At 40.6% G+C, this 14554-nt stretch overlaps 1 protein-coding gene across 8 annotated transcripts in view; it reads right to left on the reverse strand.

The window, feature by feature from the left end:
* TTN (titin) overlaps positions 1–14554 on the reverse strand; it is a 275368-nt gene that overhangs the window by 198404 nt on the left and 62410 nt on the right. For all 8 annotated transcript variants that reach the window (XM_064586770.1, XM_064586777.1, XM_064586776.1 and 5 more), the window contains exons 45-58: positions 7829–8107; positions 5477–6040; positions 4629–4910; positions 4254–4532; positions 3518–3796; positions 3142–3420; positions 2735–3022; positions 2342–2620; positions 1968–2249; positions 1594–1872; positions 1201–1479; positions 821–1099; positions 413–700; positions 6–284 (exon numbers count right to left, since the gene is read on the reverse strand). In XM_064586770.1, the coding sequence (XP_064442840.1) occupies positions 6–284; positions 413–700; positions 821–1099; positions 1201–1479; positions 1594–1872; positions 1968–2249; positions 2342–2620; positions 2735–3022; positions 3142–3420; positions 3518–3796; positions 4254–4532; positions 4629–4910; positions 5477–6040; positions 7829–8107 (4215 nt within the window). The remainder of the gene's footprint in view (positions 1–5; positions 285–412; positions 701–820; positions 1100–1200; positions 1480–1593; positions 1873–1967; positions 2250–2341; positions 2621–2734; positions 3023–3141; positions 3421–3517; positions 3797–4253; positions 4533–4628; positions 4911–5476; positions 6041–7828; positions 8108–14554) is intronic.

Consider the following 14554-nt stretch of genomic DNA (forward strand, 5'->3'; position numbering starts at 1 on the left):
CAGACCTTTTACAAAGAGCGTGGCTTTACTGGTTGCGATGCCAACATCATTGCTTAGTTGACAAATGTAGGTCCCAGAATCGGCAGCTTTGGCTGAAAAGAGCTCCAGGATGGTGGAGGTGTCATCCTTCCAAACCGAACGAGCTGCTCCCGAGTGCAACTCTTTGTTATCTTTAAACCACTTTATGGTCATGGGCGCAGTGCCACCCACAAGAGCCTTTAGCTGAACCCTTGTATTGGGGCTGACGTCTTGGGACTGTGGCTTTTCCACAAAGTAAGGGGGTTCTGGGATGAAAGACAGAGAAACAAAAGGAGAAAGGAAGGTTTACTTGGGGATGGGGCAACGAGGGTGAGAATTAAGAAAGGAGAGAGCACACCAGTCCTTGATAAGGGGAGGTAAAAAAAATGCCAACCTTTGACTGTGAGGTGGCCACTGCATTGGTTGTGTCCTGCCTTGTTGGTGGCTGAACAAGTGTACGTCCCAGTGTCTGTACCCTCCAGCTGACTGATTTCCAAGAAGGCAGTATTGTCATGAAAAGAGAATTTGTATTTCTCACTAGCTGTTATTTCTTGGTCATCTTTGAACCACTGGATGCTGATGGGATGCGACCCGGCCACTATACATTCTAAGTCAATAAAAGACCCTTTAATGCTGTCCATTTTCTTCAGCTTTTTGGTGAACGAGGGAGGTATGATACGATCTATGCAATGAAAAAGCAAGAAACCAAAAAAAAAAAAAAGTTAGGTCAACGCAGCAATTTGTATTTTTGGTAAAATTGTAGGAGATGAGGAGCAAGGAGATGCTCAGTTTCAATACCAACCTAATACGTTAATGTTAGCCTTGCAGCTGCTTCTCCCAACATCATTTTGGACCTCAAAAGTATACTCTCCACTATCTCTCTTTTCTGTAGAAATAATCTTCAGTATAGAGACTGTGTCAGTGACGCTGATTTTGTATTTTTGGCTCAGCGTCAGTTCTTGGCCATCTTTAAACCATCTGGCTGTAAGCTCCTTAGTCCCTGAAAATTTAACCTGCAAAGTGGCTGGGTCCCCTTGGGTGACATCTATAGACACAGCCTCCTCAGTGATTCTTGCTGGTTCTGTAAAAAACAAAGGGATAGGTGTGGGTTGTGAATCACTCCGTTGAAAGGCTCACATCTGCCTTATTTCCTAAAACCCACAGCAAACCTTCTGAACCAACCTTTCACTGAGAGCAATGCAGAACATCTTTGTATTCCTGCATCGTTTTTGGCCTGACAGACATATTTCCCATCATGCTTGACTTCGATGCCACTGAGGTACAGACTAGCCACATTGTTCTCAAAGGTCATTCTTATATTATCATCCTCGGTGATTTCATCATTGTCCTTTAGCCACGTCACAGTGATCGGCAAGGAGCCCTTCAGAGTGGCCTGGAAGGCAGCCGTGCCTCCCCGAAGGGAGCTGGTACTCTCGATCTTCTTTACAAAGGTTGGTGGTTCTAATAGAAGAATAATTCCCAATCAGTGTCAGCTTTAGAGCAAAAGTGGATTTTTGTTGGAACAAAGAGTTCATTCTAGGGGAGAGCCAGCGCATCACTCGAACTGACACTAACCTCTTAAAGCCACCCGGGCACTGCACGTGCCGCTGCCCACCTCATTGGTCACCCGGCACTGGTATTCCCCGGCATCTGTGGCCACAAACTTGAGGATCTGCAGACTAACCAGCTGGTCCTGAATGAAGGTTTTATACTTCCTACCACTCCTCAGCGTTGTGTTGTCTTTGAACCAAGTGATCTCGAAGGGAGGTGTGCCTGCCACCTCGGCCAGCAACATGACATCGTATTCCTTCAACACTTCAATTGGCTTAAATTCTTTGGTAAAGTAAGGTGACTCTATAGCGGGAAAGGAATTACTTTGAGTTAATGAGGGGGGAATCTGGGCTAGGGGCCACAACTGTGGTAACACAAGGGGCAAAGTGAACACAAACCTTTGACTATTAAAATGCTACCACAGTGGTCACTCCCAGCTTCATTTTGGGCCTCACACATGTATTCGCCACTGTCTTCAACGGCAACATCTGTAAGTCTTAGAACCGCAGTGGACTCCACAAAAGACATTTTGTGTTTGCTGCTCTCCTTAATTTCTCTATCATTTGCAAACCATGTTATTTTAATTGGAGGGGTACCAGTTACTTTGCAGGCCAGCTGGGTAGCGTCTCCCTTCTTTAACAGCTGTGATGGTTCTAACCTCTCAACAAACGTGGCGGGCTCTGCGGAAGGAAGGAAGTTATTAAGAAACATGAGGAAGAGGAAAGAATTTATAACGACGGTAGCACAAAGATGTCAAGAAAACCATGCAAACCTTTTACAAATAAGTTTGCACTGCACTCCACGCTTCCGGCGACATTGCTGATTTGACAGGTGTATGTGCCCGAGTCGGAGGTTTTTACCACGTAGAGTTCCAGGGAACTTTCTAAAGCTTCTTTGGTAATATAGCAGCTTCCACCAGAGACGAGTTCTTTGCCACCCTTAAACCATCTGACTGTGAAAGGGGTGGACCCTTGGAAGGTGCTCTTCAGGCACACTGCTGAGCCAGGCAGAACATCCTTTGATGCAGGCTTAGTTACAAAACTGGGTGGTTCTAAAGGAGGGGTGTAAGAAAGAATTTCTAAGAGTTAAGAGGCGCGATCTAAGGGAACAAGACTTAATTTGAACATCATCTATGTTAGAATGAAATGCAAAGTCTCCGGCCAACCTTGCACAATCAGGGCTCCGCTGCTGTCTTTGCTTCCCACGGAATTCGTGGCTCGACAAGTGAAACTGCCCGCGTCATTCATGTCTACTCTGCTTATCTCCAAAGAGGCCATGCCTTCCACAAAGGCTATTCTGTATTTGTCAGAAGAAGCTATTTCTCTACCATCCTTGAACCAGGACACCCTCATGGGGAGAGAGCCAGCGATCCTGCAGTCCAGCCTGCAGGTACTGTTAACAACACTGCCCACGTTGCGTAGGGGTTTGGTAAAAAATGGAGCGATGTCTCGATCTGTTCGTGGCACAAGAAGAGAAGAAAGATAAACATGGAAGCGTGCTCGGTGATTTTATTCTTGCTCGTTGGTTGCGTTACAAAGGAACATGTAAGCATTGGTTTCTGAAGGTACTAACCTAATACAGTGAATGTTGTTTCGCAGGAGCTGCTGCCCACTTCATTGGAAATCTCAAATGTGTACTGGCCACTATCGTGCAGTTCCGCTGAATAAAATTTGAGCTGGGCAACATTGTTTTTAAAACTTATTCGATACTTTTTACTAGCAACCAAAGGTCTTCCATCTTTGTACCATTTGGGCTTGAGTTCTGGGGTGCCTGTGACCGTATACTCCAGCGTGGCTGGGTCTCCTGCTGTCACCTGGATCAGCTCTGCTCTCTCAACAATTTTGGCAGGTTCTACAATGGTATTAAATAGTAAGCATGACCAAGTGTGCATTAGGGTTCCACTCTACAGGGAAAGAGCAATTCTAAGTTAAAATGTTGCTACACGAACCTTTAACTATTAATTCCCCAACAGACGTTTGGCTTCCGGCTTCATTTTCAGCCAGACAGGTGTATTTGTCACCAAAACTAATCTGAACATCAGGGATGATCAAGACCGCAACACCATTAGAAAAGCTCATTTTGATCTTCCCATCTTCTTTAATGATCTCTTGTCCTTTAAACCAGGTGACAGAGATGGGTTCTGACCCTCTCACGGCAGCTTGTAAGGTAACAGTTTGACCTGCTAGTGCAGTAAAATCATCTACTTTCTTTACAAAGGTTGGCGGTTCTAGTTAAAGAAAGAGAACAGACAAAGCTTATCAATTCCCAAACACCTCCGACACCAGATACATTTAAGTGTTTCCTCTCGATTACATTTCTCTTGTCCAATACCACCCTTCCGTAGTGTCGGTTAACGAGAAGAATAAATTAAAATTTAAGAAGAGTGACACCTCCGTCCGAGAGAAAGAAGCACAGAAGATACGTGGTTATCAGTGGACAACATGGTCATAAAAGATTATCATGGAACCCACTTTTGTTATTGGAGAGTAAATATTTACAGTCACCTCAGAATAAAGACTGGATGAAGGTCACTGACTTTGTCCCCAAGGTCCCAGGTTAAAGCAAAAGGGAAACATATTTTCACGGGTTAGGAGAAGAAGAAAAAGCACCAGTTCTCCTTCAGCGGGTTAGGAGAGCTCTTCTGCCAGTTTGTTAGTGAGGCGTCATTCCGTGCAGGCACTGACCTTTTAGTAAGTGTGTAGCACCACAGCCACACTTCCCAACTTCATTGGCAACAACACATTCGTATTCACCAACGTCTGCGCTATTGAAAGAAAAGATCTCCAGAGACACCAGAGACTTCTGAGAGAACAACCGGTACTTTTTACTACTTCGAATTTGCTTCTTGTCTTTGAACCAGCTAATTTCAAATGGTCCTGTGCCTGCAATTTCACACTGAAGAAGGGCATTGGTTCCTCTCACTATATCTGCAGGCTCAAGAGTTTTGATGAAAGAAGGAGGCTCTACAAAAGCACGAAAGCACTGTGTAAGTAAGGTGTCCCGAGCAAGTAAAAAGAAGATCTTTTCTCAGAAAACCCACGGCCTCCAAGTAAACAAACCTTTGATAACTATTTCAGCACTGCACGAGTCACTGCCAACGTCGTTCACCGCCTCGCACGAATAACTGCCACTCTCTTCAACTCTGACATCCGTCAGATCAAGCACAGCCTCAGAATTGACAAAAGACATTCGAATAGTGTTACTCTCATTAAGTTCTTTGTTATTTTTAAACCAAGTGACCTGGATCACAGGTGAGCCTTTCAGTTTGCAGTGGAGGCGTGCTGATTCACCTGGCAGCATTAAATAAGAGGGATCCACCTTCTTCACGAAGGATGGTGGTTCTACAGGAAGTCAACAAAAAAGAAAAAGGGAAGCGATTTGAAGAATCAATTCCACAAGGGAAAAGGAGACATATGCCACGAGAAGACACAATAGATATCAAATATCTCGATGAAATTTCTGAAAGGGTTGTGGTGCCCTTGGTAGTTCTCCAGGGTTCCACGATTTTAAAACCCTTTCCCGGTCTCTCAATTAAACAAACAAACAAACAAACAAACAAACAAACAAACACAAAAGCAAGTGAACTCTTGTCTTATACAAAAAGCACACTCTTTGTCTTATACAAAAAAACAATTGCATAAGAGAAGACAGTTAAGGATTGCCTAGACACTTGAAGTTCTTAGAAGGAACTGTAAGCAAGTTTTGTTAATGGCAGTTTTAAAAGAACAGAGTGGCTTCTGAAGAAGTTTGAAAATATAAAATCTGACAATGCCAAGATTTCCCCAAACCAAAACATTTGCTTGGACGAAATTACTTTAGTAATAAAATGTATGGACTGCATGGTTTGTCAACAGTTTTTCTCCAGCGGCATCCTTAAAGTAAAAAATAACATTCACACATTTCTTACCTCTGACAGTAACCGTTGCTGAAGAGGAGCTCCTCCCAGCCTCATTGGAAGCAGTACAAACATAGGTTCCTGAATCTTTTAGTTTAGCCAGAGGGATCTCAAGTGATGCTATCTTATCTTCAAAATAGATCTTATAATCTTTTCCAGGGGGGAGTTTCTGCCCATCTTTGCTCCATGTTACTGTCACTTTCCTGTCTTCATCTACTTGGCACTCAAGGTGGATCTTCTTATTGATCGCTGATTGCACAGGTTCTAATTCTTTAATGAAATGCGGCTTGTCGATGATGATTAACTCAGCTTGGCAGATGTCAGCTCCAAACTTGTTAGAAGCCTTACAAGAATAAACTCCTCTATCTTGAATTGTAAGGTTTGAGAGTTCTAAACTGTGTTTATTTTCTGCCTCTGAAATCTTGCGGTTAGGGGAAGGTGATAGCGCAGCACCATCTTTCTGCCAAATGGTTTCAATCACGGGAGTCCCTAATACTGTGCACAGGAACTTGGCTGTCTTACCCACAAAAGTTGTAACGGACTTAGGTCTGGAGTAAAAGCTTGGTGGATATGCCTCTGCAAAAGAAATTTTTTTCAACATTATATTCTGTCCCCACAGAAGCTCTTGCTGTAATTATATATTCTAAGAAAGAGAAAAGATGAGTTACATATTTAGATAGACACGAGACATTATTTAAAATAGGATAATTAATTAGATGAAAAGATTTATCAAAGGAAAGGGATGAGAGAGTTCTTTATGGAGGAGTGAGACAGCACTTTCAATATCTCCATTAAAGGAAAGAACAAATGTTGCTTTGTCTAGTGACATTATTATTGTTAAAGAGTTTAGTAGCTGATTAGCTGTCTGAATTATTTGATAAGTAATTCAGCTGCTCCTTTAATTCTGTGAATTAGAAGACTGTGTAAAGAAGATAAATAAAATGTACTCGACTCTCCTGAAGAGTAAGGACATTAAGTGATGAGAAGATAGAGTAGTTTTGTGAAGTCTCTCTAAACTTCATGTCAACCATCAGCAAATCCTTCAATGGCCCAACTTTGAATTCATCCCCTAAGTCATTTCAAACTTGTAAAAATATTTAGAGCAGTAATTTCCCATTTCCATTCTGCACTTTGGAGGAAGCCTTTAGGAACCTCTTTCCAGTTTAAAAAGAATTCTCCTCCTCCTTCTTTCCCTCTTATTATTTGAAAGCTCAGGTATTAGTCCCCTTGCTGAACTGGCCTAATTTGGGTGAAGAGGTTTTCAAAAGTGTCATTAAGAATACTGCCATGCAGCTGGTTACATGGAGACTCTGATCACAAAGTGAAACCACTAGATGGGTTATCATGGGCCTGGGTTTCAGATTTTTTGATACGTAAAAGAGTTGTGGGGCAGGGAGCTACAGGGAACCCTGACTTTTCCAAGCCAAAAAGATGTGCCGTGTTTGCCTTTCCTCTTCATGCTTCTATTGGAAAAGACCAAGGGGCTGTCCCACCCAGGTATTTAGTGCATGTCTTCTCTCAACAACATAGGGAATTACTACCCCAGAGTTTACATTCACATTTTCCCTTGGAAGAAGAAAGCAAAAGAGCAAGAGACAGAGACAGACAGACAAAGTAAAGGAAAGCACTACTGATTTTTTTTTTTTTTTTTGCTAATGAGGGAATTCAAATACTTGATGAGTGTGAACTACTCAAAAGTCATCTTGTTTGTCAATTAGGAAATTAAGAACAGAATATTTATACAGTTGCTCTTATTTTTTAAATCAGTAATAAAGACTAGGGTGAGAATCCTAGTTTGTCATCCTGTATAGCTCCCTGTCCTATTTTAGGATTTAACTTTAGTCTTATGCTCTGGCTTTTCTTTTTTTTTTTTTTTTTCACTTCGTAATGCTGTTCTTAACTGGTCAACTGGTTGCAAATTATTAAATACAATGGGACATTATTTATTTTTTGGTCACAACAAACTGTCCTGAAATGTGTCATATTAAGTGCCAAGCCAGGCCATGAGGAGTTAGCCAAGATATTTCCACCAAGCTAGTCATTTTAGAGAGAGAGAGAACAAAACAAACCAAACAAAAAAAAAAACACCCCCAAACCAAACTTTCAGGTGCCACTGCTCATTGGATTCCTTGACATTGTTTTCAAAATGATAAGTTATTTTTCTTTTTCCTTTAGCTGCTCTTAGAAATAGGATGGTAAAGAATGAGTTCTCGTCCCACACAGACGTTGCATGACCCAGCCAGCATGTTATAGCTTGGCTGTTGGTCTCTCCAGTTGGCAGGACCAGCCCATCCTGCACCTGTACGAAAAGCAAAATAGGCAACAGTGTGACACAGGACAACCATCTCCATCTGCGTCATTTACCTGTCACAGTTAGCATGGCCGTACAGCTGACGCTGCCATATTCGTTGGAAGCTTTGCAGGTGTACTCGCCGCAGTCCACAACCTGGGTTCGCAGGATTTCCAGGGTGGAGACATACTTCGAAGAGCGAACAGAACACTTGTCACTTTCGTAAATTTCTCGGCCAGCTTTAAACCACTGGAACCGGACACTGGGGGCGCTTTGGACCTCGCAGGTGAATTTGGCTAGGTGGCCCAGAGCTACTTCCAGGGGCTCGATTCTCCTTTTGATCACTGGGGCAGCTGCAAAGGGAAACAGAGGCCATTAGCATGCCTCCTTCTCAGGCAGACCTCATTTTTCTTTTTCTTCTCACTTTTGCTGCTGTTAATGAAGTAAAACAGTTGAAATTGGTGAGATGGATTGCAGCAGTTGAAGACAAGTGACTGGAAAATGAGAACAATCACTGAAGGTAAAAGAAGACAACAAGTAGCTTTGAACATACTCAATCGTTACTTTGCCGTGGATTGTGAAAAACATGATTAAAATGTGATGCTATGGGCTCACATGCATAACAGCATGATACATTCTTTAAATATACCATGCTAAGAACACTGTGAACAGCATTTAAAAAAAGTGATACACTAAATACAGTGATGAAGTGAAACAACATCAAAAAAGAAATACAAATAAGAAACACAAATGGACAATTAATCATGGTTATTCTGAATTTAGGGATGAGACTGGCAATTTCAGACAGCGAGGCGTTCACTGACAGCTTTTATTATATATTGAAGTATTTTCAAGTAAATATAAACTAAAAAACATATTGGTATTATGGAACATATGAAAATAACATCTTATTTTAAAAATAAGTAGTAACATAGATAGGATAATATACTACCCCGTAAGGCAGTAAGGAAAAAGGAGAACTAATAACCATGATTATGTCTGTGCTTTCGTTCTTACTCTACACAAATCACATTGTGGCAGAGGCAGGTAAGTGAACACTCAGTGATGGAAACTAAATCATTACAATCCAGTGCACATTAGAGCTTGAGCCCCCTCCTCCTTAAAATCCAACCTCTTTTGACTACAGTGAGTTTGGCCGAAGTTGCTGCATTTCCCTTGTCGTTCAAGGCCTCACAGGTATATGCTCCCTGATGTTCTTCTGTATTTACTTTGTCGATTATTAGCGTATATGTATTTTGGTCTTGTAAACACTTGACCTTTTCATCTGAATGCACCAGTTTGCTCTCAAAATACCAATTCACCTCTTTGGCATTTGTTATGGATGACGTGAGGTTTACAATATCGCCTTCCTCCACAGTCATGTCACCCAAGGGTGTGTGTATGACAGGACCGTCCTCTTCGACTAAGCTACCCTCAGCTTCCTGTAGCTCTCCTAGGCCAACCTCCCCGGTACCACTTCCAGAGGACTCTTCTCTTTCCTCTGACGGCTTTGGGGTCTCCTCCTGTTTTTCATCAGGCTTAGCAGCCGGAGCAACGCCATCAGGGACAGGTGCAGTATCCGCAACTTTGACGTGACTTTCCACATGAAAATAGCTGACCTCTTCCGCAGAGACAAGATGTTTAGATTCGACTTCTAGTTCCCAGACTGCTTCAACCTTCTGTGAATCTGAAAAAGGACCCATCTCTTCCTGCAAGCCTGCTTTGGCTCCTTTCTGGATTCTGGGATCCTCAGCTGTCAAGATGTGTATTTCCTCACATATGATAGAGCACAAAGCATCCTTAAGTTCAGTTTTCAAGTTAGCCATTTGAGGATCAATGCCTTCAATAACAATGGTTAATTCTTCCGTTAGAGTCTTCACCGAGGTAATAAGGTAGGTACACAGAATGCGTTTGGGTTCTTGGGTGAAATTTATGGCCTTCACCGCCACCTTCTCAATGTTCCTTAACCATTCAGAGAAAAGACTTGGTTGCTCACTGGCCACTGCTGCTTGCAAAGCCCTGCGGATCTGAGTTTTGAGGTTTAATCGCTGTTCTTCCGGAATTCCAGGGAGCAAACGCTCTTTAGAAAGAGTGTCACTCGCGTGCACCTCTTGCACGCCATTTATCATCATGGGCTCTTTTTTATACTCACTGGTTTGGTTCAGGGGCACGGCCAAGTTGTCAGAACGCTCCTCCTTGAGCAGTACCTGCTTTTCCTCACACGCTAGTGAAAACCTTAAGGACCTGCCTTCCTCGGTCCTGGCTGCAAAATCTTGCGCTGCACTTTCCAGTTGATCTGCACTTTCCATCAAAATTTCATCTTCTGTGCATGTGTGTTCTGAAGGGACCCGGGTCTCCCAGTTGACCTCAGAGGTTATGACATCAGGACCCTTAAAACTTTCCATGCTTCCCTCAGCTAAGCTCTGATTCAGGGTGAGAGCTCTCTGTGCCTCTTGCTTTGGAAGGGTCACTCTTTGTGCTTTGTCCATTGCACACACTGTCCTTTCTTTTGGTGCCAGCCCTTCCTCAGCCACAGAGGTTGGATATGAATGGGCCGGAGCTGCTTCTACTGCAGGCTGTGGATAACTCCCTTCAGGTTCAGTGAGTAAAATTTGCAGAGGCTCCACCATCAGTGAACTAATTTCTTCTACAGACATGGCGCTTGGGAAGATTTTTTCGGTATCTGATAGGACCACCTGTGACTCAGGCTCTTGAAGCCTTAGGACATCTTCTTTGGGGAGGGTTTTCTGGGACGGGACAACCTGCAGCTGTAAACTGGGAGATGACTCCTTGATAGGCTGAACATGAATAGTGCCGTTGATGGAAAGAAGTGCCCTGGTGCTTTCTGGATCAGGTACGTTCCGCTCCAACATGACTGTGGATTGCAACTGCCCAGCCACTAAAGTAACCTGACTACTCAGTTCACTGGTTTTAACAAGGTGCTCATAAGAAAGCTGCTGGGTTTCTTCTGCAACTGAAGCAGGCTTCAAAATGGTGTCGTTTACAAAAGCTGCAATTTCCTGCTCTGAATCAAATGCGTCAACTGCAGGACCCTTTAATGACATCTGTGGAAAATCTTTAGTAGCCTCCAGTGTGGGCTCTGCTTTGCTCGGAGCATCAGTCATATCTGTGTCTTCCAGAAGCCCGAGCAGCTCTGCGGTGCAGGTGGACTCACCCCACATATTCTCTGCTTTACAGACATAGAGGCCACTGTCTTCCCTCTGAGGGTCATTGACAATGAATGTTCCAGAACCATCAGGATTATGAATGAGGGTGTAATAAACATTGGTGCAAAGCTTCTTGTTTTCTTTGAACCAAGAAACAGTGGGTGCAGGCTCTCCAAGAACCCGGTACTCAAAGACAGCAGGGAGTCCCCGAGCACGGTGAATTGGTGTGAACTCCTTAAGGAAGTAAGGAGGACAAGGACCTTTAAACTTTTCCAGAATTTTTTCCACTGGCTCTGGTTCTGTCTCTTTGTGCCCCTCTCCTTCGGAACTTATTTTTAGATAGGCGCTGCATACTGTCTGTCCGTATTCATTGCTGGCAATACAAGTATACTCCCCCTCATCCTCAAATTTGGTGAACAGAATGATCAAACTATGATCATTGCCGTCAAAAACAAATTTGTAGTCGGCAGAAGGGGTTAACATTACTCCATTAAAGAACCACTGAATTTTAGGCTTGGGAATGCCAGTGACAGTGACAGACAGTTTAGCCACATCCCCTATGCTTATTTCAGCATTTGACACTTCTTTGATGAAAACTGGAGCATGGCTTTCTTTTTTGGAATCGAATATAGTTGAACGAATTGGAGGTTCAGACAAAAGGTCAAGTGTTTCATTTCTAACTTCAGATAACTGAAGGCCAGAGCTATAGGCTTGGAATCCTTCTTCCTCAGCAGACAGAAGAGAAATAGAAAACTCTGTATGGGGAAAAGTGATTAGTATTTTACCATCAATTTTATTTAACAACAACAAAAAAATAGAAGTCAAAAAATTATGCACCAACTGATGGCCTTCCCCTGCTTTATTCCTGGAGTCATTAGATTATCTTTGAGATTTATAAGAAAGGACATTTCTAAATTTTTAATCTTAGCTCATTATATCACGTACTATAAATATTATACTCATGCAAATCCATACCATTTGTATTAGAGTTTATAAATCTTAAAGCTGTTCTATGAGTTTTTCTCTGTGATATAATCCCAATTATAAAAAGTTTAAAAAACTGTTGCCTATATATTTACAATAGAAGAATCCAGGATTATTCAAATCAATTTCTAAAAAGATCCAGAATTTTTATTTATGTTTAGAATTTTCTTGAGTTAAGAATGATAGCCATTGTCAAACTGAAGACTGATTATTTCCAAAATAAAACACTTATGTTTCAGTTACTGCTTATAAACTGAAGCTATTATTAAAAAGAGGCTATAGGAAATACTTAATTTGAATTTGTAAGAGAACCACCATTTTTACTTACTAGAAATTCGGGCCTCCGTTGGCCGTGTAAATTGCCATATTATTTCAACAAAGCTTTTATAACAAGGCTTTTGTTAAGTCAAGAAAATGGGAGAATCAGGAATGAAAGAAAATAACTCCAACATTAAAAATTGGATTGTACTTTATTGTGTGAGAAATACCTATACAACATTATTGAACAAGAAACCAAAAGAGTGAATAACAGATATTCTTTACATAGTATCATGGATGACAGGCATAATTTGATAAGAAGGAATTAGGCTTTTCATTAAATCTGGTAGGAATGTAGAATAGCTCTGTTAGTAATAGTTTTATTACCTTCCCCCAAAGCAGAATTATTATTTTATTAATTCACTCCCCTTGCATCACATGGAATAGTCATGCCTTAATTCCTCTCTGTTCTGGCATAGAAACATTAGAAGGCACAACTCTAGTGTCTATTGGCTATAAATTTACTGGCAAAATTTATCGATGGCATGTAGGATACATACTCAGTTATTTATTATTTCAATTAGTAAGTCACAAAACCATTGACTAATTTCACATACTAATGGTGACCACTTAACTTTACATTTATTACTCACGTCCCTTCACTTGAGCTCCCAAAATATCTGTAAAGGGAATGAATGTGAATATTTAAAATACCCCAACTCACTAATATGTTGAAATATTTTCAGTTGTTTTTCCTTACTTCTAACATGGTATATTGACCATAAAAAAATGCAGTAAATAAAATTCAAATGTGCTGAAACATGAAAGGTATAGTTAAAAGTACATGTAGTAGGAGCAGCTCATAATTATGTCTAAACTCTACTACATATAATACAATGAATTCTTTATCCAGCATCAGAGAAATTAGTATTTCAGGCTTTTAAGTTATGTGCCATTGAATCAGAAAAAAAATCCATTTAATTATCTACAACAGTAAGTAAGCCAAGTAAGTTAGACAAGGCTTATTTTTCTTTCTTCAGTCATTTGTTATCCTGAATATCCTCAATTCAATGCATTTGAGAATAAAAGAATTCTAATGAGCAAAATCAAACTCTTCCTTCCTGCAAATTCAATAAGGCATTACAATGTTTTTTCCCTTCTTCCTTCCTTCCCTCTTTTCCTCCTTCCTTCCTTCTTTCCTGAAACAGGTTTTGAGCTGTCACTGCACCAGCCATTGCCCTTTTTGTCATGACCTGAATTTCTAATTTACTGAAACATCCATTTTGTAACTAGGAGTAGAGTAAATCCCTAAGTCCCTAAACCATAGAATTAGTTTTATTCCAGAGATTTATGATGTGATATATTAGATTATATCTATACTTATTATCACAGATATAGTGGTCTCACTGGTTGAAACAGAAATGATTGTTCCACAATAGTTATATCTATCTGGATGAGTTATGGTGACTCAAAACAGGTAAAACAGATGTTTTAGGGGGGTAGGGTGGGGAGGGGTGTAAGCCTGACTGCTCTGTCTGTATTCTGCACATTCTCAATTGCTCCTTGAATTTGGAAGGCTTTAAGGGAATCCTACTGTGGGAATAAAAAATTGATAGATGAAAGAAAGAAACAAACATAATTGAATATATGAATTCTTTTGAAAATTAAATTTAAATTGCTTAACTTTTTAGAATTAAAAACAATATGTTTAATATGATCATGATACATAAAAGTTGTTCAATGCAGGGGACAAATCCAGCTGTTAGGTAACAGTGAGTAATTCAGAGTTGGAGGGAGTAAAGATTCATAACTTCATTACTATATTCTATTATTTTCTCATCATTTGTTGCAAAACAAATTTTTTTTGTTTATATATATATAATTTATCCTAAATTATATTAAGAAAAGTTACCACTGGGATGACACAGAATCATGGAGTTGAACAATCACCTCTGAGGTCTTTTGGTCCAACTCCTCATTTTCAGATAAGAAAACTGAATGGTCTTATATTTATTACATCTTATGTGAGAAGATTCAGGTTCACAGTGATACATAGGTACACTGTCAAGAATTTTGTGAATTTATTATAATTTTGAAAAACAAAGTCACTTTAGAGACATATATATCTTAAACTTGAATGCTTTTTAATTTCTAGTTAGTTTTAAAATTTTCTAGTTGGTTTAAAAATGACAGGAAAGCTTATTACCTTGTTATTTGCATATAATCTGAAATACAAATTACCATATTGCTCGATACTAAAAATGCCCCATCTTCTATCTTCTAATGTTAAAGATTCTGAAATTGGACTACAGTTTAAAATCTCTCTATAAATGTAATATAGTAGTTTCCCTTCTCCGCCAGGCCAGTATCAAGTGAATGCTGCATTTACCA

The sequence above is a fragment of the Mirounga angustirostris genome, unplaced genomic scaffold (genome assembly GCF_029215605.1).
Source record: "Mirounga angustirostris isolate CCGP_5_RB_7025 unplaced genomic scaffold, mMirAng1.0.hap1 SCAF_3, whole genome shotgun sequence".
Classification (NCBI taxonomy): domain Eukaryota; kingdom Metazoa; phylum Chordata; class Mammalia; order Carnivora; family Phocidae; genus Mirounga; species Mirounga angustirostris.